The 23,425-nt window shown below is 40.4% G+C and overlaps 1 protein-coding gene across 2 annotated transcripts in view; it reads right to left on the reverse strand.

Annotated features, from left to right (window-relative positions):
* Positions 1-23,425, reverse strand: part of trappc8 (trafficking protein particle complex subunit 8) — a 51,178-nt gene that overhangs the window by 19,002 nt on the left and 8,751 nt on the right. Inside the window, exons 3-16 of one of the 2 annotated variants that reach the window (XM_078285683.1) lie at positions 18,231-18,314; positions 15,111-15,200; positions 14,208-14,382; positions 13,418-13,571; positions 12,148-12,247; positions 9,691-9,953; positions 8,337-8,452; positions 7,890-8,040; positions 6,137-6,237; positions 4,938-5,043; positions 4,308-4,439; positions 3,174-3,398; positions 2,818-2,923; positions 1,886-2,080 (exon numbers count right to left, since the gene is read on the reverse strand). In XM_078285683.1, the coding sequence (XP_078141809.1) occupies positions 1,886-2,080; positions 2,818-2,923; positions 3,174-3,398; positions 4,308-4,439; positions 4,938-5,043; positions 6,137-6,237; positions 7,890-8,040; positions 8,337-8,452; positions 9,691-9,953; positions 12,148-12,247; positions 13,418-13,571; positions 14,208-14,382; positions 15,111-15,200; positions 18,231-18,314 (1,998 nt within the window). The remainder of the gene's footprint in view (positions 1-1,885; positions 2,081-2,817; positions 2,924-3,173; positions 3,399-4,307; positions 4,440-4,937; positions 5,044-6,136; positions 6,238-7,889; positions 8,041-8,336; positions 8,453-9,690; positions 9,954-12,147; positions 12,248-13,417; positions 13,572-14,207; positions 14,383-15,110; positions 15,201-18,230; positions 18,315-23,425) is intronic. The other variant, XM_078285684.1, reaches the window with a different exon arrangement.

Consider the following 23,425-nt stretch of genomic DNA (forward strand, 5'->3'; position numbering starts at 1 on the left):
AGAAAGTGCACAAAAGTTAAAAAAAAAGTTTGTATTTTTCTATGGCTACCCTACATGTTTTGGCACAGGTGCCTTTATCAGGGGTACACCTGTGATGAAGGGGCCGACGCCGAAACGTGCGGCGTAGCCATAGAAAAATAATGGCTTTTTTAAAGTCACAATGAAATGAAAAAATGACTTTGTCACCTTGTTAACCAATTTTCTGTATCATAATAATGCCAAAAAGACAGGATCAAAATGCATCAATGTCTGCTGTCCATCTCAAGCACTTGCAACTGAATTTTTGTAACTCATTGAATGATTCAACCTTGCTCAATGCCCCAACTAATTCAAAAGGTCAAATCTCAGATCAAATCTCCCTCACTGCATATGGGCACGGAGGAACTATTATTACTAGTAGTACTATTAGTATTACTATTAGTAGTACTATTCTCGACTCTATTGCTCCTTTCAAAAATAAAAAATCTTTGCCCTAGCTTAACAATCCCACCCAAACCTTAAAGGACTTGCCAACTTTCAACCATATCTCTATCTATCCGAAATTGGGATATAGTGTGAAAAACAACAACAGGTTTTTTTAATGTTCTCCGTGTCTCTGGGGCGCAGCTTCAAAATCTGTTGTACTTCCGCGAACCAGTGACATCATTGGTTCTCGGAAGAACAACAGATTTTGAAGCTGCGCCGGCTCGCATGGCTGTTATTGTAGTTACTCATTTTGTATGCCCGCATCCACGGACAGTCGGATCGAGAGCCATACGAGCCGGCAAATGAACGGGGAGCTCTCGGTGCAGGCAACATGGAGGGAAGGTAAACACTGTTCATTTGCATACCGACATTGTAATGATACAAAGCTGGTTGAAAATCGGCAAAGTGTTCCTTTAAGTGAGTGCTGGAGAGCACAATGAAAATGGAGGGCTAACAAATGACCAAAAGTCCTGTATGAAATCAATAAAATACCAGGAAGCGTCATTCTTTTCTTATCTCCAAGAATCATCGTAACCCCAGGATACTATACGTCATCAATTCTGTCATCAACCTTTCTCCCAACTTTTCTCTATAACCCTCCTCACTGAAGTTTGAAGAATTCCTGCAATTTTTCACCCAAAACATTGGGAATACGAGGCTACAACCTGTTTATTTCACCTGCAATCTCGACTGAATTCACCTGCTTTGCTCCTATGTCCCTACCATTCCTGGAGGACACCGTTTCCCACATGAAACCCTCCACCCTCCCCACAAAACTGAGGTTTTTGACATTTTTAGTCCTTGCATTCTGTCTATCATCAACAGCTCACTGACTACTGGCTTCTTTCCATCCAGTTTTAAATGCGCAATAGTACAACCTCCTGAAGAAACCTAACTTAGATCCTATGATCCTGAACAACTACAGGCCTATTTCAAAACTGCGCTTTCTTTCAAAGGTTGGACTGTCAGCGATCTGGTGGAAGAGCCTTGCTGCCTTCAGGCGCTCCTTGTAAGCTTGTATTTCTGAGACGGATAGTCGTAATAACTCATCTTAGTCTATTGGCTGAAAGTTGTTGTATATGCGTGACACCTAAATGTTCAACAAAGAGTGAGCATGTCACATCTTTGCATCTTGGGTATCGCTACTTTCCCATTTGTATTCACCACTTTGGGCGGTTCATGTGCAATCTATCCATAATTACAACATCTCCGACAGCATGTCAAGGCAGCGTCGGCTTTCTACTGTCGTATGTGGCGGTGGAGAAAAAAAGTGCAGAAAATCTAGGAGATAATGAGGTAACGGCACTTTGTGAACTCTGCTTTAAGAAAAGTGTTATAAACTAACGTGTAAAGTTGATTAATATTATCTATCCACTTATCCATCTATCCATCCTTCCCATCTCCCGAGAGGAGCTCTTACCTTCTACCACAGCCAATGGGAAGCGCAGGTTGTCTGTCTGGCTGTTCAGGCAGCACTGGGTGGGCTGGAAGGTGGCTGGGACGGCGCCCCGGTTGGCAGCGGCCACAACCTGCTCCTCTAGGTGGCACCACAGGGCAGCCAAGTCCTGGTCATATTCCTGGTCCAGCGACACATGAGTGGCTGCCTGCTTTTCACCTGCTCACCATCAATTACATTAGAGAGCATGCAAATCATTTATACAATATAATGACAATACGTCCACTGGGTTTTTCAATATGAGTGTAGTTGTTAAGTTTGGCCAGTCCTCACTTCTACAAGGAGCTAGTTTAGGATTAGGTCTTGGGTTTAGGTTTAGGATTAAGATTAGAATTAGAATTTTATGTCAGGGTAAGGGTTAAGGTTAAAGGGCACTTTGACTATAGTTAAGGGAGTTGTCAAGTTTGCAGTCAGTGTGATGATTCAAACACATACACTACCAGTCAAACGTTTGGGGACACCACATTTTTCTTTATTTTTACTATTTTCCACATTTTAGAATAATAGTAAATACATCAAAACTATGAAATAACACAAATTATGTAGTGACCAAAAAAATGTTAAACAAATCAAAACTATCTAACTAAAGAAATTCATACATAGGCATCAACACATTTGTCTAAGAAACAAATTTAAAGCATTTAAGCATAAGCCTTTAGATCAAAATGGCTTTAATGAAAATCATTGTACATTCAATGAGGTGTCCCCAAACTTTTGACGGGCAGTGTATGTACATAAAGCACACAACCAGTGGTGCTGTGGGTTTGGTTTCCAAGGTGGGCAAGGTTCTTCAGCAAGACACTGAATCCCCTAGCTGCTTACTAATTAGATGCAAAATGTAAAAATGTTGAAGCAAGGGTCAGGTAAGAGAGTGAGAGTGAGAGAGAGTTTTTTACCCTCTGCGAGGCGGCGTTCATGGCCGAAGTAGACCCGTGTGGCTGAGCTGTGGATGCAGGGCAGGGGCAGCTGGGGAAGGGCAACCTCACTTCCTTCCGTCACACTCTGAAACACACACACATGTAACGCTGTGAATGCACAACTCCTAACACACTAAGAAATATTATAGTCATTAAATCCGCAGGTTGAGAGTCAAGTTAAATTTAGGCCTGTTTAAGTATCAAATATAAGAAAAAAAACACAAATCAGATTTGAAAATGATAACAACTGGAGACCTATCAGAATGTAAGTCAATGAGGTGCTCTAGTCAGTTTTCTAGTCAGCATACAAATATAGACGTATTAACTCATGTTACCTTGTAAACATAGAGGTACTCTCTGAGGAAGGCCCCCTGCTGTGTGGCCGTCTGCTGGCTGTCATTGGTCAGGATTTGTCTGAAGGCTGACACAGCATTCTCTGGCTGGCGCAGTGTGAAGGACTGGCGGCCGATAGTGAAGTTGATATGGTCCTCTGCCAAAGACCAGCCCTTCCCCTTGTACACCTGCATGGCCTGGCAGTAACACCGCAGCGCATGCCTCTTCTGCATAGAGAGAGGAGAGAGGGGGAAGGAGTGTAACACCACCAGGTTGTGAAGTCGGAAGAGAAGGAGGGGAGGACCAGGAGGAAGAGGAAGAGATGAGGGGATAGAAAAACAGGTAGAAAGTGAAGAAGACAGATTAAAGGATAGAGAAGACAGCCAATGTGAGAGCAATCAAGGAAGCCATAAAAGGCTTCCTTGATTGCTCTCACATTGGCTGCTCTCACCTCTGGGGTGACTTCACTCCTGCCTGCCTGGGTCTCTCCACCTTGTTTTGCTTTCAAAGCCCTGAATAAAATCGATCTCACTCGCACACACACCATCTTCTCTATCACTAGGCAGTAGGGTTGTCGCGGTGGGTGGTGTTCCCGTAGGCATACAGTCTTGGAGTCGAGACCGGTCTTACTAGCCCCACACTGGGAATACCGTTATTCAGGTCTTCCATGTTCAAGTTAGGCTACTAAATGGTAGATGGACATACTAACAACATAATTAATTACTTGTCCTTACCTAGGTGACAGCAGTGTCCAGTAGAATCCAATGGTGAACAGGGGCAATATGCCAGATAGAGTTAACATGAGTGCAGCGTAGAAACTGAGTGTTGAGCAGTTTTGACACAGTTTGGAGGAAATTGTAGAACTTTTTGTTTTTGTGATTCTCACTTTGATAGCGCTTAGACCGTCCTCTAGTGGCGAAAAGTGGTATGACCAGTATGACCGGGGTTGAGGAAGGAAGCACCACCGGTGTAAAAATGGCACCACCGAGACCACTCTACTAGGCGGACACATCAACCAGTTTATTATCACCCAACTAACTCCCTATCGTTCATGGGTTTTAATTTACTTGAAGCTGCAGCTAACCGTGTCCAGTTAGACAGCAAAGATTAGCTATAGGTGAAAGTGAAAGGCTCACCTGTCCCGCTTTGCTGAAACGATGGCCAGCTAGGATCATATGGAAGGCAAACTTGCGCACCATGGGGTTACGCATGTTAATGAAGCAGTGGGCTGCCTGCTCCAACAGCAGAGCACTGCGCAGGTCTGAGTCCTATGAGGAAACCAGAATTAAAGTATATTCTTCAAAATCAGTCTCCATTTTGTTGGTCTTAATGGTGTCAGACTAGAGCCCTGGTTCCCTGGTTTTTAGCTTGAAGAGAGGGTTGTTTGTGTTCATAAGTCTAGATTTAACAGTCTAAATTCACAGAAATAACACATGAATTCTTAATTAGGGTGAATTTTCCCTATAAGCATTATCTCTCCTATGCTTTATATGTATTTATGAATAAACTGCATATACAGTAATGTGCAAAAGTCGTAGGCACCCTAGATGTTTTATATACATTTTGTCTTAGATGTTTATTTCTTTTCTGCATTATTGTGTCAGTAGACTGCTCTTTATAGTATTTTTTTTACATGTGCCTAAGACGTTTGCACAGTACTGTACATGTTTAAATAAATCGTGATCAACTCCAAGTGCAAATGACTTGACTTGAGAGCACAAGACGTACAAAAAGGACTGAGAGCTACAGTATCTGCGTTTCCTCACCTCACTGGTCATCTTGATGAGGAGAGTTGCAGCATCGGAGTATTTGCCCTGACTCTTCAGTACCTCAGCACTGAGTAGAGCACAGCGCTCAGCTAGCACCATGTTCCTGTTGAGGGATGAGTGGAGGGGTGGAGGGGTGGAGGGTTAGCATCAGAAAAATATAAACAGAGAAAGAATTCCACCTCACTAAATGGTATTCTGGTAGCATTTCTGATAGTAGACAATTGTAAGTAGATAGTATCAGTGTGACAGCCAACCGCCAGATTGCACTGGTTCTTGTCATGGTTAATCAGAGGTGATATTCTAAAGACATTCTGAAGTATTGGAAATGCCTCACTTCATCTAATATCTCTTCATTCCTCATTGGCAAAACAAGAGAATAGGATTCCCCATCTTGCATTCTCAACCTATTTCAAGGACGCACATGCCATCTTCATTTCAACTTTTTCTTTTAGTATCAATTGAGACCCTGTCTAAAAGTGGACACTACTGTACAGTAGGCATAATAAATGCCCCACTCAGGGTCATTGGCTTCACACTTCTGGCTTTGCTGCCCTGTTATGGATAGGTTTATAACTTCAGACTATAACTTCGACCTGCCTGTACTATGTAAGCAGTGAGCTTGGTGTGTTGCCAACTTGCGTTAGTATGCCTTGTATTAACTATGTACAGGCCTTAGACAGAATCGGAACTCATTAAAAAATCTTGGATGCAATATGCTGCTAAGAAATATATTAAGCATTTGAAAATATCTTTAGGTGTTGAGAAAAAGAGAGTCACAGAGCTACGCCCAAGAAGTTGAAAAATAGACACAACAGACAACTGCACCACACCAGGGATACTGGCCATTTGATCACAAAACTGGCTTTAGATTGGCATGGTAGGCAGACAAAAAAAATGGACGTCATTCATGGTACTGAACTCATTATTATTATTAACTATTATTATTAACCATTAAGTGCCACTGGCACTTAAGGTTAGGGTTAGGGTTTGTGTGTTTTATGATTATGTTGATGTCCCTCATTGTTTGACCAATTCAAGGCTGTTTTAATGTCTTAAAATGCAATAAAAAGGCAAAATGGAAGTTTTTATGACATGACTAAATGACTAAACCTTGATAAAAACAGGAGGCTGTGTTTGAGAAACATGTCTACATACAAATATAACCAAGGCAACAGAGAGCAAATGTTAAGTCATACTTGCAGACATCTCTGTAGGTCTGTATTGCTGTGTCCATATAATGTGCTGGGTATGGCCTCGGAGCTCCAGTCTGCAGGAAGGCCGACACTGCAGCCATTTCCTACAGGCACATGGAAAGAGGCGGATGTATGGGAGGGACAGAAAAAGAGGATCAGGGAGGGAGGGATCAAAATTAATGGGGGAAAGGATAGAGGGATGGAGGAAGAGAGAGACAGATCGTGATTTAAAATGTAGTCACTTCTCATGAGGGCATACGTTAATGGCATGGCAGACCCTTTCTACCTGTAATATGCCAATGACCCAAAAAACCATAGTGCATAGCCACCTTATTAGCACTCAGAGAACACTGGGTCAGCAAATGTTTGGGACAGGAGATCAATACAATCAGATGTGTGTGTGTGTGTGTGTGTGTGTGTGTGTGTGTGTGTGTGTGTGTGAGTGGGTGTGTGTCTGTTTGTCTAAAATATATAAACATATATATATCTATATATATAGATATATATATATATCTATATATATAATATATATAAATATATAAACAAAAACTTGTACAGTACACCTTGTTTTTCAGGCATTAAGGCTGTAAAGTGTGTCACGCTTGAGAACTGTGCAGATGTGTCTGTTAGCAAACTATCAAAAGTCAACTGAAAGCTGATGTTTGCAACAAGATTAACATAGTATTATCAAAGATTGTGCTTCTCTCGCTAGCTCTGCTCATCAAAATCAGCATATTAGCAAACCTAGCTGGTAAGCATCAACTTAACTTAAAATGGCCCCTTAAATGCTATAAACTAACATAGCTTAGCTTATCTTTAGTGTAGAAGAAAAGTTAGCATTCGCTAACTTTAAACAGCCAAAGGACATCGGCTGAAACAGATTAACTCAACTATAACCTGCACTCAAAGCTTTTGAACTACTTAAAGGTCCCATATTCTGCACTTTCCTGTGTTTTATTTTATGTCTTGAGGTCCACTAAAAGCTGTTTGTGTGGTGTCATGTACCAAAAACACTCTCAATCCATTTTAATCATTTTCCAGCATCTCTCTGAGCCTTACCAAGAACAGGCTGTTTCTGTCGCTGTGTCTTTAAGGCTCATTAATATTAACGACCCCTCTGTTCTGATTGGCTAACCATTTCAAGAGTGAAATGTGAGACACCACAGCCCGGCAGCTGCAGACAGGGAAAACTCTCCAGTAATAAACAATGACAACCGCTCAACCGCTTTGAAAAAAACACTTTGTTAAACTATTATTTCTTACAATAATGATAATGAGCGAACCTTTGTGACGCCACAAAGTTACGGAAGTCCAAGCGGCTCGTTTAGAGGCTCGCTGTTCTAATATGGATTGTGTGGATTTAGTTGGGGCCGTGCGTTTTGATACTTTCACCATGTTTAGATAGACCATCCAACTCCGTTATCATCACAGAGGCAAGGGGAATTCTGTTTTACACCATATGGGACCTTTAAAAAGACAGCAGCAAATGATAAAAGAGCTCCATCTAGTGGTGGCATGAGTGACAACTTAATTGCAGCTGCAATGCCAGTTTTCCACTGCTTAGGTCTTTGTTGCAAAACCTCTCACCTCAGCAACTTGCCGTAAGTCGGTTCATACGGAAGTTAGTCCAACGGTACACATAAAAATGGCCACTGCTCCCGAGCATTGATTTGAATAGCAAAGACTGTTCTATCCATTCAGGTTCTGTGATATATACAGCATGTGTGTGTGTGTTTGTAGGTTTGTGTGTTCTCACCAGTGCCCCTGCAGCATACAGCATAGCCTGGTCAGACAGGAAGTCTTTCTTGGCAGTGTGGTAGCAGCTGTAGGCCAGCTCGTAGTGCTGGACCAGGAAACACAGGTCGGCCATCTTCCTGATCTGCAGCTCCGGGGCTTCTGGGGGATAGCTGAAAAACGATAAATCATATATTCTTTTTAAAATTTATTTCCGTACATTTTTTTCCATAAATAAAAGCAGTTGTATTTTTTTTCCACAAATTCTCATGAGTGTCACATGTGGTTGTGGCCTATCACATAATGGCGTGTAACTCAAGGTGGGTTTTCACAGTCACCATGACACTTGATGTACATGGCAGGCAAATTAGCTGAGCGGATTAGCAGTGCTTGTCCTGTGATCTGTGTTAGGCCTGTGATGGACTGGCAACCTGTCCAGGGTGTTAGGCTTTGGTGTTGGTGAGCTTACAGGAGGCCAGACGTGCTCTTTAGTTCACTGATGCTCTTCTCTGGAACTTTCCCTCCACCAAACCACTTCTTGGTAGCGGAGAACAGGGATCGACTCAGACCTTTCCTGGAGACCAGCTATGGATAGAGAGAGAGGGAAAGAGAGAGAGAGAGAGAGAGAGAGAATGCCTGTTGAGTGTGTGTGTTGGGGGGCCGCTTGATCACTTAGTACTTGCACTAGTTAAAACAACATATCTAATAGTGCAGTATAAACAAGTTTTAGGTAATGCATAATTGGAAAATTGGATGTAGGCAGTTCCCATTGCAGTGTGGGTTTTTTTGTGTTGAAAGTGACATGTTTAAATTGCTTTTTGGGTTTGACTATTGGGTGTGTATAGGAGAGCAGTGCTCTCGGCGAACTGGAGGTAAGTAAAGCTCTACAGTGAAGTAAGTGACAAAATGTTGAATACAATCGTCATGATGGCAACAACTAGGAAAATAACACCCAGAACCAGAATCATCCATTAAAGGTGCAGTAGGAATTGCAACAACATCAGTAGAACGCATCTCCTCCTACACAAGTCTTCAGCAAAAAACTATGATTCATTTCCACAAGGTTAGGCAACAGTGTAATGCAGCCATAACAACTTTTACACAATATGTCATTGTTAGCAGAAAGGTCAGCTAAAATGCATAATTCAATCAGCAAAGAATCTGACTTGTGCATTCCTTGAAATCAGTTTTAAACACATGCTGTCTGTGTATGTGAGCAGGTAATGGACATTACTGTTTGTGTGTGTTCATTAAAATCTCCATTAGCTCCAACAGCAATGGAGACAAAACACACAAAACCATAGTACAGAACAAAAAATCTAAATGGAAATATAAGTAGGCTTGGGCCGATATTATCGAATATCGCGATATTCACTAAATTTCCCACAATATTGAATAGGAAGAATTAAAATAAAATCCCCCCCCCCCCCCCCCAAAAAAAAACAAAACAAAAAAAACAAAACAAAACAAAACAAATACACCCCCCCACCCCCCAGAGGCGATAACATCATATATCGCAATATTTTGGCCGAACAGTATCGCGATATTACATTTTGGATATTGCCCAATCCTAAATATAAGTAAGAATAAACTTAAGATAACATTTAGTGTGCAGCAAAATTATGTATTTCAGTAGAGAAACATATTACTGATACATTATGCAGTTATTCATCTCGTCAGTAGGCAGACAAATTCTACAGTCGTAATATCAGACATGAATAATAGTCTGGAAAAAAAGCTCAGTAAATTACTTGCACTTTGAAGTGCCAAATAACCATTACATGCTTTATGAGAGTTACGATGGGGTGTGTGTATGCATTTACCTGGTCATTGAGCTGTCTGATGTTCTTCTCGATGTGCGGCAGCAGGCCTCTGAAGGTGAACTCCTGTATGAACTGTCGGATGCGGTCGTGGTCGTTGAGGGTCAGGCAGGCCCCGTGGCTCGCCGCTCCCCCCGCCGGAGCCCCGGAACTCCCGGTGCCTTTCTTGGGGTCAGAGGCCATGGCGCTGAGGGTATCCAGGCTCCCTGAGTCACTGGGCGTGTCCAGCTGGAGAGGATGGCTGTCCAGGCTGTTGGACACTCCATCTGATGGCAAACAGTGTCACATCCGAGTTGAGTCACAACAGCATGACCCTAATATTCATTCACTTTAACTAGTGGGGTGGATCTTGTATTTAATAATCGGTTTGCAATTGCTCTGCAATTGAGCAACTGACATGGGGACTGGAGTAATCTAGTAGGCTATATATCATAGGTCTATGCATTACATTGCTCATATGTATTGTTTTCTGGATGATGATCTCCATGTAGGGTCCCCCCAGTAAAAACATTGCAGGACAACATGCAGGAGATGGACGCAGTCAGCAGGCCACAGCTGCCCACCATGGAGCGAAATCTAAACCTATCATGCTTGCAGTCAAGAGCGTAAACTAGACGGGAAACAAAAGCTACATTCACATTGCAGCTAGAAGTATCCCAATTCAATGCTTTTTACCTCACGTGACACAGATCTGATGTGTTCTAATCATCATTACAAACCAAAAGCTGTATGAAGGCACATTTTTTCAATTCCAATCTAAACCACATGGCTACAGGGTACACAATCGAATGTCATGTGACCTACATGTAGGCCTAGTTGTATTTGAACTGAAGACTCAAACTGATGCTAGTAAGATTTTGGATTCTTGATGTAAAAAAATTGTTGCTTGTGAAAAATTTAGGAAAAAATTACTTCTAAAAAGCAGTGATCCAAAAAACACGGACGCACAGTGTCATAGACGTGAAGCAGCCTACACAGTTCAGCAGTATTGCAGAGAGGAGGCGAGTGAATGATCTTTCAGTGTGTTTGTCTGTAGACATTACCAAGCCTCCTAATGGCCACTAGGGGGCAGATAGGCTAATCCTGGTTCAGTCTGTCGTCTGGAGGCACTGCCATGCCTCCAAATGCTCACTAGGGGGCAAATAGGCCAAATCTAGTTCAGTGTGTTGTCTGTAGACATTACTATACCTCCTAATGGCCACTAGGGGGCAGATAGGGTAATGCTAGTTCAGTATGTCGTCTGTGGGCATTGCCATGCCTCAAGCCACCTCACTCACCATAGCGCCGTCATTATAGCATGCGTTCAAGTGTTTGTGTGGGAAATGATGGCGACCATAGGGCTGTAAGTGACGTCCTTAACCAAACGTGTGGTTTGTTAACATCTAAAAAGGCACAGATAATTTTTTATGGTACTGGTTATTTAGAAAAAGAACATAAAAATCAATATTTTCTAGGGGTGTAACAATTCACTGATTCGAACCAATGCGGTTAGATAGGCTAACTGTGAGCAAGTGAATGAAAGCATGAATGAGTATGCGAGTTAAATAGTTTGTGGATCCATGAGACGCTTTGCATCAAAAAACCAAGGCACTCTGTCTTAAGATAAAAGATAAGAAAAACGATAAAAAGCCGTAATTACATGGGCTGCAAGACAACTAGAAATGCCCAATGTGTGTGGGCCCAGTGGTCTTTGTCAGGGTCATACAGATTAGTGTGTATAGCCAGCATGTAAAGAAACAATACCTTAACCTACAGTACATTCCACAGGAAAATTACATGACCATATATAGAAAAGCAGATAGATGGATCTGGATGGACAACAAAGAGCAGGGACAAAGGGGGAAAAAAGGAGAGAAAGAGAAAAAAGAAAAAAAAAATTCTAGAGAAAAGTTATTAATTCTTATTCATTTTCCCTTTGTTCCTTTTTATCTTTTTTCACTTGGAACAGAGTACCTTGGGTTTCTTTTTGGATCACTGCTTTTTAGAATTCATGTATTTCTTCAATTTTTTGTATGCCAAGTGCAGAAACCAAAATCTTTCTGGAATTTCTCAGCGTTGCCATGGCAATAAGTAAATCAGTAAATCAGATTGGCTGAGCCAGCATTAGCATGGAGGACAATGAAACAACAATGGAAAGCAAGCAAAATAGCCAATTTGATTGGTATTTGGGAAGATGCTTCAATTCAGTCAAAACTCAAAGGCATATACCATAACTGAAATGTGTTGGAAACAAAAAAATTAACGTCCATATTGTCCATATTAGTATGGGATATAGGGTACATCCTAGAATAGATGTAAACAGTCATCCAAAAAAAATCAGATATGAGCAGCAATTCAGAATTGAGCATGAGAGCCTGCAGTGTGAATGTACCATTAAGGTTCAGTAAGTGAAAACAGGACATCAGTACTGGTCCTGTAGACAAGTGGAGGCCAACATGAGTCCAGTGAAGAGTGACTGACCTTTCTCCGCCGAGTCATGCCAGTCCACTTCAGCTGCACTGACGTTATTCTCAACTGTGGCACTGTTCACCGCCGCTGGAGCCGGATCTTCATACATGTCCTGGAATAACAGTCACCATATTAACACATGTGGCACATTATATGATGGTACACACTAAAGCTGAACTAGACAACTTCACACGTCGGTGGCTCCAAATGGCTTGCTCACTATTGCTTAGGGGACAACTGTGGATTTCACTACTTAAGTTTGGATTCATCACTTCCCTTTGTGGAAAAGATTTCCAACCATAGTCCATACACCAGAATGTAACTTGGGAAAATAGAGTGAATGTACAGCATCACAATTAAAGGGGAGGAGACACTCTTCTCCGGCCCCAATTTCTGACTTAAGTTGATAAGACAGCAGGACTTTCACATACAAATATTGCCTAGTGAATTACCAAACAAAGAAAATAGCAGTCTATTGCCGACCACTATTTGGATGACAGCATCTTCCTCTTTCAAGCCTGACAGTAGTGGTGTAATAAAGCTATTCAAGTAAGTACATCCTGTTCTTAATGCAATGATGCACTGGGGATAGTGGTCATAATCTTTTTATGTACTCCGACCTGTTCTCCCTCAGCTGGATGGACTGACCCAGGCACTACTACTGCCTGGGTTTGTGATTTGATTCCCTGCATGTCTCAGTGGGTAGAACATAGAACAAAAACTGTGACAAATCTGAGCCAAATTAAAAATCTTTTATATGAAACCGCACCCAAGTGGAGCTAGACATCAAATTCAAGGACTTTTCAATGACTTTCAAGGTCTTGTTTCGTGAAATTCAAGTACTCAAAATTGTCATATTTTGGGGTTAAGATGGTCAAAATTAGACATCGTAGAGACCTCATTGTTTACTCTAAAACTACTGCTATATCAACACAAATAACCATTAGGATGTTGATCATGTGTTGATCCTAGGATGGAGAGAGGAATGATGAATTTAGGTGCTATATTTTAAAACATCAAGTACTTTCAAGGCACTCCATTCATTTAAAAAAAACTTTCAAGGCCTGATTTTATTTCTCTCAAATCCAAAAACTTTCAAGGCCTGATTTTACTTCTCTCAAATCCAAAAACTTTAGTATTTCCAAGGCCAGTGGGAACCCTCCTGAGAAAAAGACATTTAGGTTGCTGACAACACCTTACAGGAGTTTTGAGTAATGAAAGCCTCAAAATTTGTAGTGGTCCATCACCAATGAATGAACATAGAGGAAGCTGTGCTGCTCACCTGGTTGTGCATATTGTTCCTGTGGAGGTATTGACTCCAGGGGTCTGGGATCTGTTCATCTGCCCCAGCTGAGAGGGTGCAAGAGTTCACTTTCAACAGATAGCAGCCCTGAGCACCATACCTCTGTTTCATATCCTCATACACAGCATCTGCCCTAGAGGTGGGGGGTAAAAAAACACAACAAATAACCTAATCAAAATACTATTCTAAGCCTAATGTACTCTTACAAAGTCAAAACAGATTTATATTCAATTACAATTCACATTAAAGGAATAGTTCCTTTCAGTCAGACATAAAAAACAAAAAACACATACAATGTTCATCAAATTTCACTAATCAGCTTGTGCAGCATAATCCAAATGCTTTGTCGCCAAGCAACTGCACTGTGGGTCCAAAAGTCCAATATGTGCCTCATTATCTCCAATACTTTCCTCACCGATAATGCTCTTCTTCACCATGTATTAGCAACCAGAGTCTTTTGCAAAAGCGCCGTAGGGTGCACATGCAACCAGAGAACTGTCAGTGAGGAAAATAAAGCCGATAATGAGGTGAATACTGAACTTTTGGATGATGCATAGTGCTATCATTTGGCTACAAAACCCTTGGATTATGCTCTTTTGAGTTGTTTGGAGAAATTTAGGCATTTGCTTTTTTTGGAGCTGTCAAAAGATGCCACTGTTAACTTCAATAATCTAGGAGAAGGCTGAGATGTGAGTGTATCAGATGACAGTGTCAAATTTACATCTGTCCACATACTATGTAGCCTTACATGCATATATTTAATCTGTACCTCTGTTCATCACCCTCGCTCATGTCGTGCAGTAAGACGTAGTATTTGAGCGTGTTGGGAATAAACCACTTGGGGTTGGTGTATTCTCCGCTGTGCTGAATCCTGTGCTGCTCCTGGGAAAGCTTGAGGAACTGCTCCACGGGGACTGCCTCGCTGGAGGACACCACCAGCAGGCCTGTGTGGGATGGTGCTGTCATGGACTCAACAACAAGCCAAATGTAGAAAGGAGGGCAGAGGAATTGAACCAAGAGAGGCTTTTAGAGCGGGAGAGTCTAAGGCTGGGGACACATTTCTAACAAGGCTGAAAGAACAGGCTATTGAACTGAGCTGCTAAATTATTTAACTGACACATAGCACTACACAAGAGTAAGCTAGAAGAGAGGGAGGGAGGGAGAGAGAGTATAAACCAAAGAGAACCAGGAAAGAGACAGAGAGTAATAGATCAAGTGGGACAGAGACGGAGACAGAGATCCAGAGAATGATTGGGCGAGAGAAGGTACTAGACATAAAGTCAAAGCGCTAACTAGGATTGGGCGATGTCTAGTTTTATATGTCTAGATATATGATTTTATCACAGTATTGAGAAAATAACGTCACACATGTCTTGTCGCTAGAATTCGCTAGAAGTCTGAAAACCTGCTAAATCTAGCGACAAAGTCACCAAGCTGGAAACAGTAAGAACTGCCAAACAGCTGAAGTAGAATTTCTCTTTTCTTTTTCTCTCTCTTCTTACAGTGTAATTACTACAAGTGGTGCTCTTTGGGATCGGGGTACCGCCCGGCCCTGGTGCAAACTATTGGAAAAGTCGAGATCAAGAGGGAGAAAGCCAGAGCGAGTGGATAGATCACATGACTTTTGAACAGTTATGCATCACCGCTACATTATGTGCCGTCAGAAGGATACAGGCGAGGTAGTGATTGAGGAACTCGTGGTCCGAGGCAGGCATAGACTGCAGAAAGTTCTCTCTGTAGGCTTCAAACCAAGGCGTGGTCGCTAAAGACACACATAGACAACATGAGAGAGAGGATTTAATCCAACAGAACACAATCAACAACTATCATGGAGGTAAAACCATGACTCCTTGCATTGTGCAAGAATGGCTCAACCATGGAAGTAAGTTGAGACAGTGGTATTTTGTAATTGTAGATTTTTTGTTTTTCGCTCCCTAGATGTTGTTTCTTACATACCCGGCTATTATCAAGTCATCGCTTTCTTTCTCTTTTTTTTTATTTTGCAATTAAAACTTTGTGAGAAAAACGACACCTGTGAAGTAACTGTGACACATTTTCATCAGGATGATTAGTTTAGCTGCAAAGTGAGAGACTGTAGTCATTTTAAAATAGTCAAAATTCTTGATGGTAGTGTAATATGTGAAAAACAACACCAGGGGAGTTAATCAGCATTTTTCAAAATTATTTTGTTTTCTATTTGCAGGTCTGGCCAGGCTCCCACCATGAAACGGGGCAAGGTTAACTTTCTAGACCAGCTGTGGTAAATGACACTTGGAAGGAAAACATTACAATTACTCGTTCGCCAGATGAGGAATGTGAAACTTTATCTTTTATTGTTGAAAGCCATGGAAAAGCTGACTCCAAGATCACTAACTTAATCACTTCTATTAAAACAGTGCTACAATGACAAAGATGGCGGAAGGAAACCGTCTCTATCAGCCAGAGATCAGCCGGAGCAGAGAGTAATGTAATGGGTGGTGACTGATGTCAAAGTCACTCCACAGCCCAAGGAGAAACTGCTTCATTGCTACAAAGACAATATTGTTGAAGCCTCTGTTCTGGTCGCTGTAAATCAGTGGATTTCTAATAAGAAAAATCCGTCCTTGCACACTCTTGCACTGTTAGATCTATGTATGTTCAGTGCATTTCAGGAGTTCATTTGTGATAAAGTGGTGTAAATTTTTTGGTATACAAACTTTCCTTCAACCTGCCTTATTGACTTCGAATTCAGTTAGTGATTTCCAACATTAAAAGTTACTAAGTACTTGAATGATTTTTAGCGAGTTATTCTTAAATAATGTTTTAGACACTTAATCCAACTGGTTAACACTTAAATGAAGTAACAGTAGTTCAACGAGAGCAACATATTACAGTTCTCTTCACACCTCTAGTATTCTCTCCTCTTCTGGTTATTGGCACAACAGACTGATGTGGAGCTGACTGATGTGGTGCTGTTTTGCACATTGTGTTCTTACAGCTAGATCTACGGCAATGTAGGGGTATAAACAGAATAAAGCTTTGGTTCAGTGCCTAACCCAAGTCGCAAAAAGGATAAAAGTTTGACAATAATTAGGGGTTGACATCGTTTAGATGAATTACACATTAATCTTAACTTTGTAAAACATTTCTATGTGGATAAAACATGAGCCTTCGAATAATTTAGACAGCTGTCATCCTGTGTGGGAGGAGTCTCAATGCCATGCTTCACACGTCACTTCAAAATGTCGGGTGCAAGGACATTCCAATTCACGGGACACGGTTCACTCGCTTCCTCTCCTCCTCGCATCTTCTTCTCATGTCCTCTGTGGCCTTTCACAGAGAAGCCGATGGTGAGGAGGCGAGCAGAAATCTTTATGTAACAGAATGCACCCCTGGACTCACCAACGATGGCTGAACCTCTTCATCACATCCACCCCCACCAGACACTAAGGAGAAATGTCACCTTACAGGATTCCCAGGTAATGAAGTCCTTCAAACTTTCAAAAATTCGAACAGTTATCTTCTGCTGCCTCTTTCACAACAAGATTACACCAAACCAGATGTTCACAAGCTTCACAGCTTTGTAGCATAACATTTCACTCCTAAAGTGGGGAGTGGGGAATTTTTGTCTCACTTGCACAGCCATAATACGTAGGGTAGCCATTACCACTGTAACCAAATTAATGTACTTTCAGTTAGTCTTACAAACATTCTAATGATATAACAGGGATATAACAGCACAATACTGACAGAATTACTCTTATTTAGGTCCATTTGCTTCATGGGGGTACCACCCTAGAAAAATCCACCCTAGAAAAGAATTAACCTTGCCATTGAATACTCAGCCCCCATTGGGAGTTGTCACCCTGAATTTAATAATATTATTTCATTAGTATTGATTTCAATGGTTGTTTTAGCATTACTGGTCTTAATTCCGTTCCAGAAGGGGTATGAATGCACAAACTCCAGAATGTCTTCCTACCGATTCCCTACAATGGAGCAGCTACTACTGTATGTCGCTTGATCACGTGACAGATTGGGATCTTATGCCATGTTCACATCATATTGGAAGAAGCAGAAGAATGGGATGACATCCTGTTGCTTCAACTTGGAAGCATTCGCTTAACAGATTGGGACGTCCACATCAAAAATCATTTTTAATTACGAATTTAAACTCAACCATAAACAAAGTGCAGCAGATACTGCTCACTTTTCATAGTTGATTGTGTTACTGTGAATATAACTGATGCTGTGGGAGATAAAAAAATTCTAACATGTCCTAGTTGTAGTTACCACAAGGAGGCTGACAAACATTTTTTCCCAGTCGGCAGCTCATATTTACCGTCCAATATGACACGATCATGGCAGCAATTCTGCAAAGTCTCACTTTGGTAGAGAGTGGTTTACATTCACAAATAATAAATGAACAAATAAGCATTATGTTCTTTTTAGGGTGGATTTTCCTTTCAAGAGTATCTTTGGTAAGAAATGAGATGTCATTACCGTGTCCACTCTCTCCAAGGTGACTGGAGAGAGTAGACGAAGAAAGTGGATGAAAAAATAAGCTTCAACATTGTGAGCAACCTCTTTATAGAAAGACAAACAACATTTCACACATAGCAACACACAGAGAAGAAAAATCTAAATCTCTAGAGAGGGCCCACCACCTTGTGAGAAAAAAGCATGGGGAAGAGAGACTCCACTAGACAGTATAGCTACGGAAAGCTAGAGGGGGAAGAGGAGTGCAGGTAGGGTAGAGTTAAGAGATGAGGGCCGCCACCCATCCATAGTAGCAACCATGAGACAAGAATACCTGTGTAGAGCTTGGAGGTGCTGAGCTCCAACAGTGTTTCTCTCCAGGCACTGTACCAGGGGACGCTAGCTTTAAGAGAGCGATCTGACAGGTGGAAGCAGAGAGCCAGGGCTAATGTTAGCAACATCCCATTTCTGTCAAGGTTTTAGCATTCATTGATCAGGAAGGGGGAAACCAGGACTTGGGACTGAAAACCTAGGGTCAATTCAACCACCACCAAACTGGCTTTCATCATATCAAACATCAGAATTTAACTACTTCAGATACAACAGGGAAATGTCAATTGTTGCTCATAGTAGAGAAGAGACTGTGCAAAGAATCATGCAGTGACTCTCTGAATGATAAATACTTATTGGTATTTTCATAATTGTTCATAATTTCATACTGTACACATACTGATATTATTATATTTTTATTATATTATGTTTATACAGATTTTATTGATGAATTTGCTTAACTGCTATTTATTACAATGTCCGTTTTTGACAGAATTCTCATTTTAGGTGATTTTAATATCCATGTATGTTGTCCATCCCCTAATCTCAACCATGGTTTTATTCATTTTGTAGAATCCTCTAATCTGGTGCAATCTGTGACAGGCCCCACTCATGCGAAAGGTCATACTCTTGATTTAGTTCTCTCGGCTGGCTTTATTCCTCAAGATTTGGTTTGTGTTTCTGATCATAAAGCTATTATTTTTAAGGTTTTATTTTCGCTTTTCTTGCTGCTACCAATGGTAATCCTGATCTGCTGCCTTTGACACTTGATCAACTGGTTGGAGAACTGGGTCGGGCTCACTAGCACTGCTCTTATTTTTTTTAAATCATATCTTTCTGTTAGAAAATATTCTGTTGTGGTCATATACTATCTGCATATTTCCCTGCTGAATCCTATTACTTATGGTGCTGCAATGACCTAATTTCCCCACAGGGATCATTAATATTATAATATGTTTCATATTACCTTATCACATCACATTATCTTATCACAGTCAGGGTGGGCCACCCAGCTTCAAGGACAATTCCAGCGTGGTATGAGTTTTTGCTCATTTTTTACATTTTCCATCCCTTTAATGTTAATTGTGACAAAACATGCGCCAAACAGTCAGGGAATGCAGGAAATCAGCAAAAACTCCAATCACACTGGAATTCTCCTTTAAAGGACGGTCATGCTGAATAAAAAACAAATCATTAATACTTGTCTGAGTTTGGAATGGAATTAAGTCAAACTTCATCATCCAACGTCAGAAATGCTAGATGATGGTTAATCTAAATTTAATCTACATGCAGAGTTGCCAGAATAAAGGAGAGACAAATTTCTCCATCTTATCAATATAAATGTACATATTCATATTCATATATTTTTTATTTATTAAACCGTTAGAAAATGAGTCATCATTCATAGTTGGTTTGTATAGGGGTTCCATATTTTTGGCATTCACAATAAAAGACATGTTTTTTTTTTAAACTATTTTTAGACTAGGAGATGAATCAGGGGGAGTGTAGCAGAGAAACTAGTCCCCATCCCTCATTTTAATGGAGAGTTTTAGTGTCATATTGTCTAAATGCTGTTTCAGAGGCTTTCCTATCCTGCCAAGAAACATTTCCGGGTAAAACAGTGAATTGTAATATCACTATTATTATTATTTTGTTTTAGTAGTAGTAGTAGTAGTAGTAGTAAAACTAGTAGAAATAGAAAAAATGTATTACACTGGGGCAAATGTTTGGTTGGATTGGCATGACCCTGGTCAGGTTAGGCTACTTGACTATTTGACTGGGTGACCTCAAAGAGGAGCTCTACTCACAATAACACAGTGAAGAAGACAGGGACTAAAAAGGGAAGAAAAGCCACTGTGGCAGCAACACCACAATGTTAAAGGAACATTACCAGTCTTTCTGTATACAAATAGATTTGGATCTCCTAATTATCACAACAAACTCTAAAAGAAATGTATTTTTGAAATCATGTATGGAAGTCTTGGTTTCATTTTCATGCAGAGAGACAAGGAATGGTTTTGTCAATGGGTTAAGTGTTTGAGGAAAGCTCTTACCCAAGGTGAATCCAGGTGAGTATAAAAAAAAACAATGCACATGGGGAAAGACATCAATAAGGAAGCAATGAAGAGACAACAATCAATAGTGACGGCATAAAACTCCCTGGTACCGACTTTCTCCTTGGTGTCTATTGCCCTCTGCAGGAGACCTGAAGGGATGCATGGTTTTCTTTGTAACAGGAGAAGATCTGAAGGCTTTGCCTCATTTTTTCTTTTGTTGCACTTCGTAATCCAGTCCCTTTCCTTATGCATGTCTAGGTATTTTTCCTTCCTTTTTAAGCTATTCACCTTGAGAAAACAGGTCAAATGGTCTAGTAATGTTGCTGTCATTTTTGTCATGTCTTTGGGGAATACCTCTGAAATGAAGTTACTTCTATCCTACTCATGCCTTTACTTCATCTCAGATTGGCTACTGTAATGCTCTGTATTCTTGCCTTACACTCATTCTCATCTGCAGCTAGTCCAGAACGTAGCAGTTCAACTTAAACCTTTATTTACCCTAATTGGCTTCCAACTGAATTTAGAAGAGCACTCCTAAACTTTGGAACAACCTGCCTGAGAAAACATGATTAGTAAACTCTATATCTCCATGCAAGACACAACTGAAAACCCAATTTAATAAACTTGAAATTTAATGATTGATTGTTTGTTTTGGCTGTTGTATAGAAATATTGCCTAAATTGAAGCTGTTTATTGGTGTTTGCTTCATTCCTTTTATTTTACAGCACTTACAGCACTGCTATTCAAATATAGTTATATATTATAAAATACCTTTATTTATTCATTCATTGGTAGGTACCTTGATTTTGTGATTTTGTCATGCACAAATACACTGGGTTAGTTCCTGTTACTTTTATTGGGATTTCTGAGGTTGGACAACTAGAACTTGGCCTAACTATTTTCTGCTCCATCGCTGTCCCCATTTTGGTCAGTTTTGGTTCTAGCACAGGTTGTACAGGCAGCACTGAAATTGTTCTTTACTGCGTACTTTTTTATACAATGGGTCCACACTTGATAGTGTTTGTATTTTAGAGGATAATTTGGCTAAATAATAGGCCTAAATGTCTAGACGTGGTGCCGCACCATGCTATGGTGGCCCACCACTGATGAATATAAAAGAAATACTGCTTATCAGTAAGTCCTTTCTCTATCTTAGCCTATCTTAGCCTTTAGCTACCACTCTTCCCATGGTCCTGTGCTGAACAGTCTTTCTCTTTCACTGGGTGACATTGAGCAATATGCAGACTGTGACACAAATTCTTGAGCAATGGACATGACATGACCAGTGAGTAGCTGTTGTTCATACTGGAAGCAACACGATCAACAAAATCAAATGCAAAATTGATAAGAAGTTGATCACAGCCATTTAAAGCTTCCCAGTTCTCTACAACTTTTATTTGAAAGACAGGAATAAATGCGTCAACAACAATGCTTATAGAGCAGTTGCATCCATCTTTTTTTTCTGTTTAATCTTTTATTAATGCTACCTAATTAGCACTTGCTAGCTAGCTATGCTAACTCATCAAAACAATGTAATGTTATAAAATGCAATACCAAAGCAGCAAAATAGCCTATATTATGGGCGATTTCAACATCAACCTCTTAAATAGTCACTCATCCCAATTTATTGACCATCTTAACGACTCATCCTTCTTTCCTCTCATAACTAGAGCAACAAGGATTACTGCCACAACTGAAACTCTGATTGACAATATATTTACAAATTCCTATTGTGATTCCGGGGTATCTGGTATTTTGTACTGTGACTTATTCGACCATCCTCCTGTGTTTTACCTTGGGCCCCAAATTGCCCAAGGAAATCCTGTTGATAAGATTTTTCTCTGAAATTTTAATAACAGTAATATGAACAAATTTAATGACAGGCTATCTGTATTCAATTGGTCTGCTGTTGAAAATGAGCATGATACTCAAGTGGCGTATGATACCTTCCATGGTATATTTTTTAAGATCTTTGATGAGTCTTTCCAATTCCAAAGAAAAAAAGCTACTAATACTAGCAAATCTTGGTTAACTAATGGCTTGAATCGTTCTATTTCCAAGAAGCATAAACTTTATCAGGATTACCTTACAAATCCCACTCCACTACTTTTGAACCGATACACAACATATAGAAATAAATTAAATCACCTATTGAGGTCATCCAAACGCAAATATTACGAGATTAAATTGTCGGACTCTCGGAAAGATATGAAAAAGACAAAATACCACTAACCCCGCTATCTCTTTCAGGGATTAAGAGCCCCTCCTGTACCTTTGCATTTCATCCTATCACTGAAACTGAGCTTGCGGACATTGTCCACAAACTTAGATCAGCTTCAGCAGGTCATGATGAGTTGAAAGCTTCAATACTCAAAAAATGCCTTCCATACATCTCCAAACCACTCACATATATATTTTTAACCTCTCTCTTGAAACAGGTGCATTTCCGGATCAATTGAAATGGGCTAAAGTCATTACCCTCTTCAAAGCAGATGATCCGTCTATGTTTTCCAACTATAGGCCGGTATCCATCCTCCCATGTTTTTCTAAAGTATTAGAAAAGCTAGTCTATAATCGGTTGCTAACAATTTTTTTAATGACAATAACATTCTTTACACCCATCAGTATGGATTCAGAGAGAAACCTTCCACTTCCATGGCCCTTATCAAAACTTCTGGACAGTATCACTTAAGCCCTTGACAATAAGGAAATCACACTTGGAGTGTTTGTTGATTTATCGAAGGCATTTGACACTCTCAATCATGACATTTTATTACAGAAACTTTCTCTTTATGGTTTAAGTGGAACGGATCTGCTATCGTTCAAAAGCTACTTATCAGCAAGAAAGCAGTATGTGTTATGGAAGAATACTTCATCAGATTACAGGTTGATCTCCTACGGTGTTCCGCAAGGATCAATCCTGGGACCATTATTATTTCTTATTTATGTGAATGATCTATACACGACCTTATCAAATGCATTTTTTATCTTGTTTGCCGATGACTCGAATATTTTTCTATCTGGCAAAGATGGACACAAATTTGTATCAGAAATGAACTCAGAATTGAGTAAAGTTGACACATGGTTTAAGGCAAATAAATTATCCCTCAACATAAAGAAAAGTTCCTACGTGTTGTTTTTG

Source organism: Centroberyx gerrardi, chromosome 9 (genome assembly GCF_048128805.1).
Source record: "Centroberyx gerrardi isolate f3 chromosome 9, fCenGer3.hap1.cur.20231027, whole genome shotgun sequence".
Taxonomy (NCBI): domain Eukaryota; kingdom Metazoa; phylum Chordata; class Actinopteri; order Beryciformes; family Berycidae; genus Centroberyx; species Centroberyx gerrardi.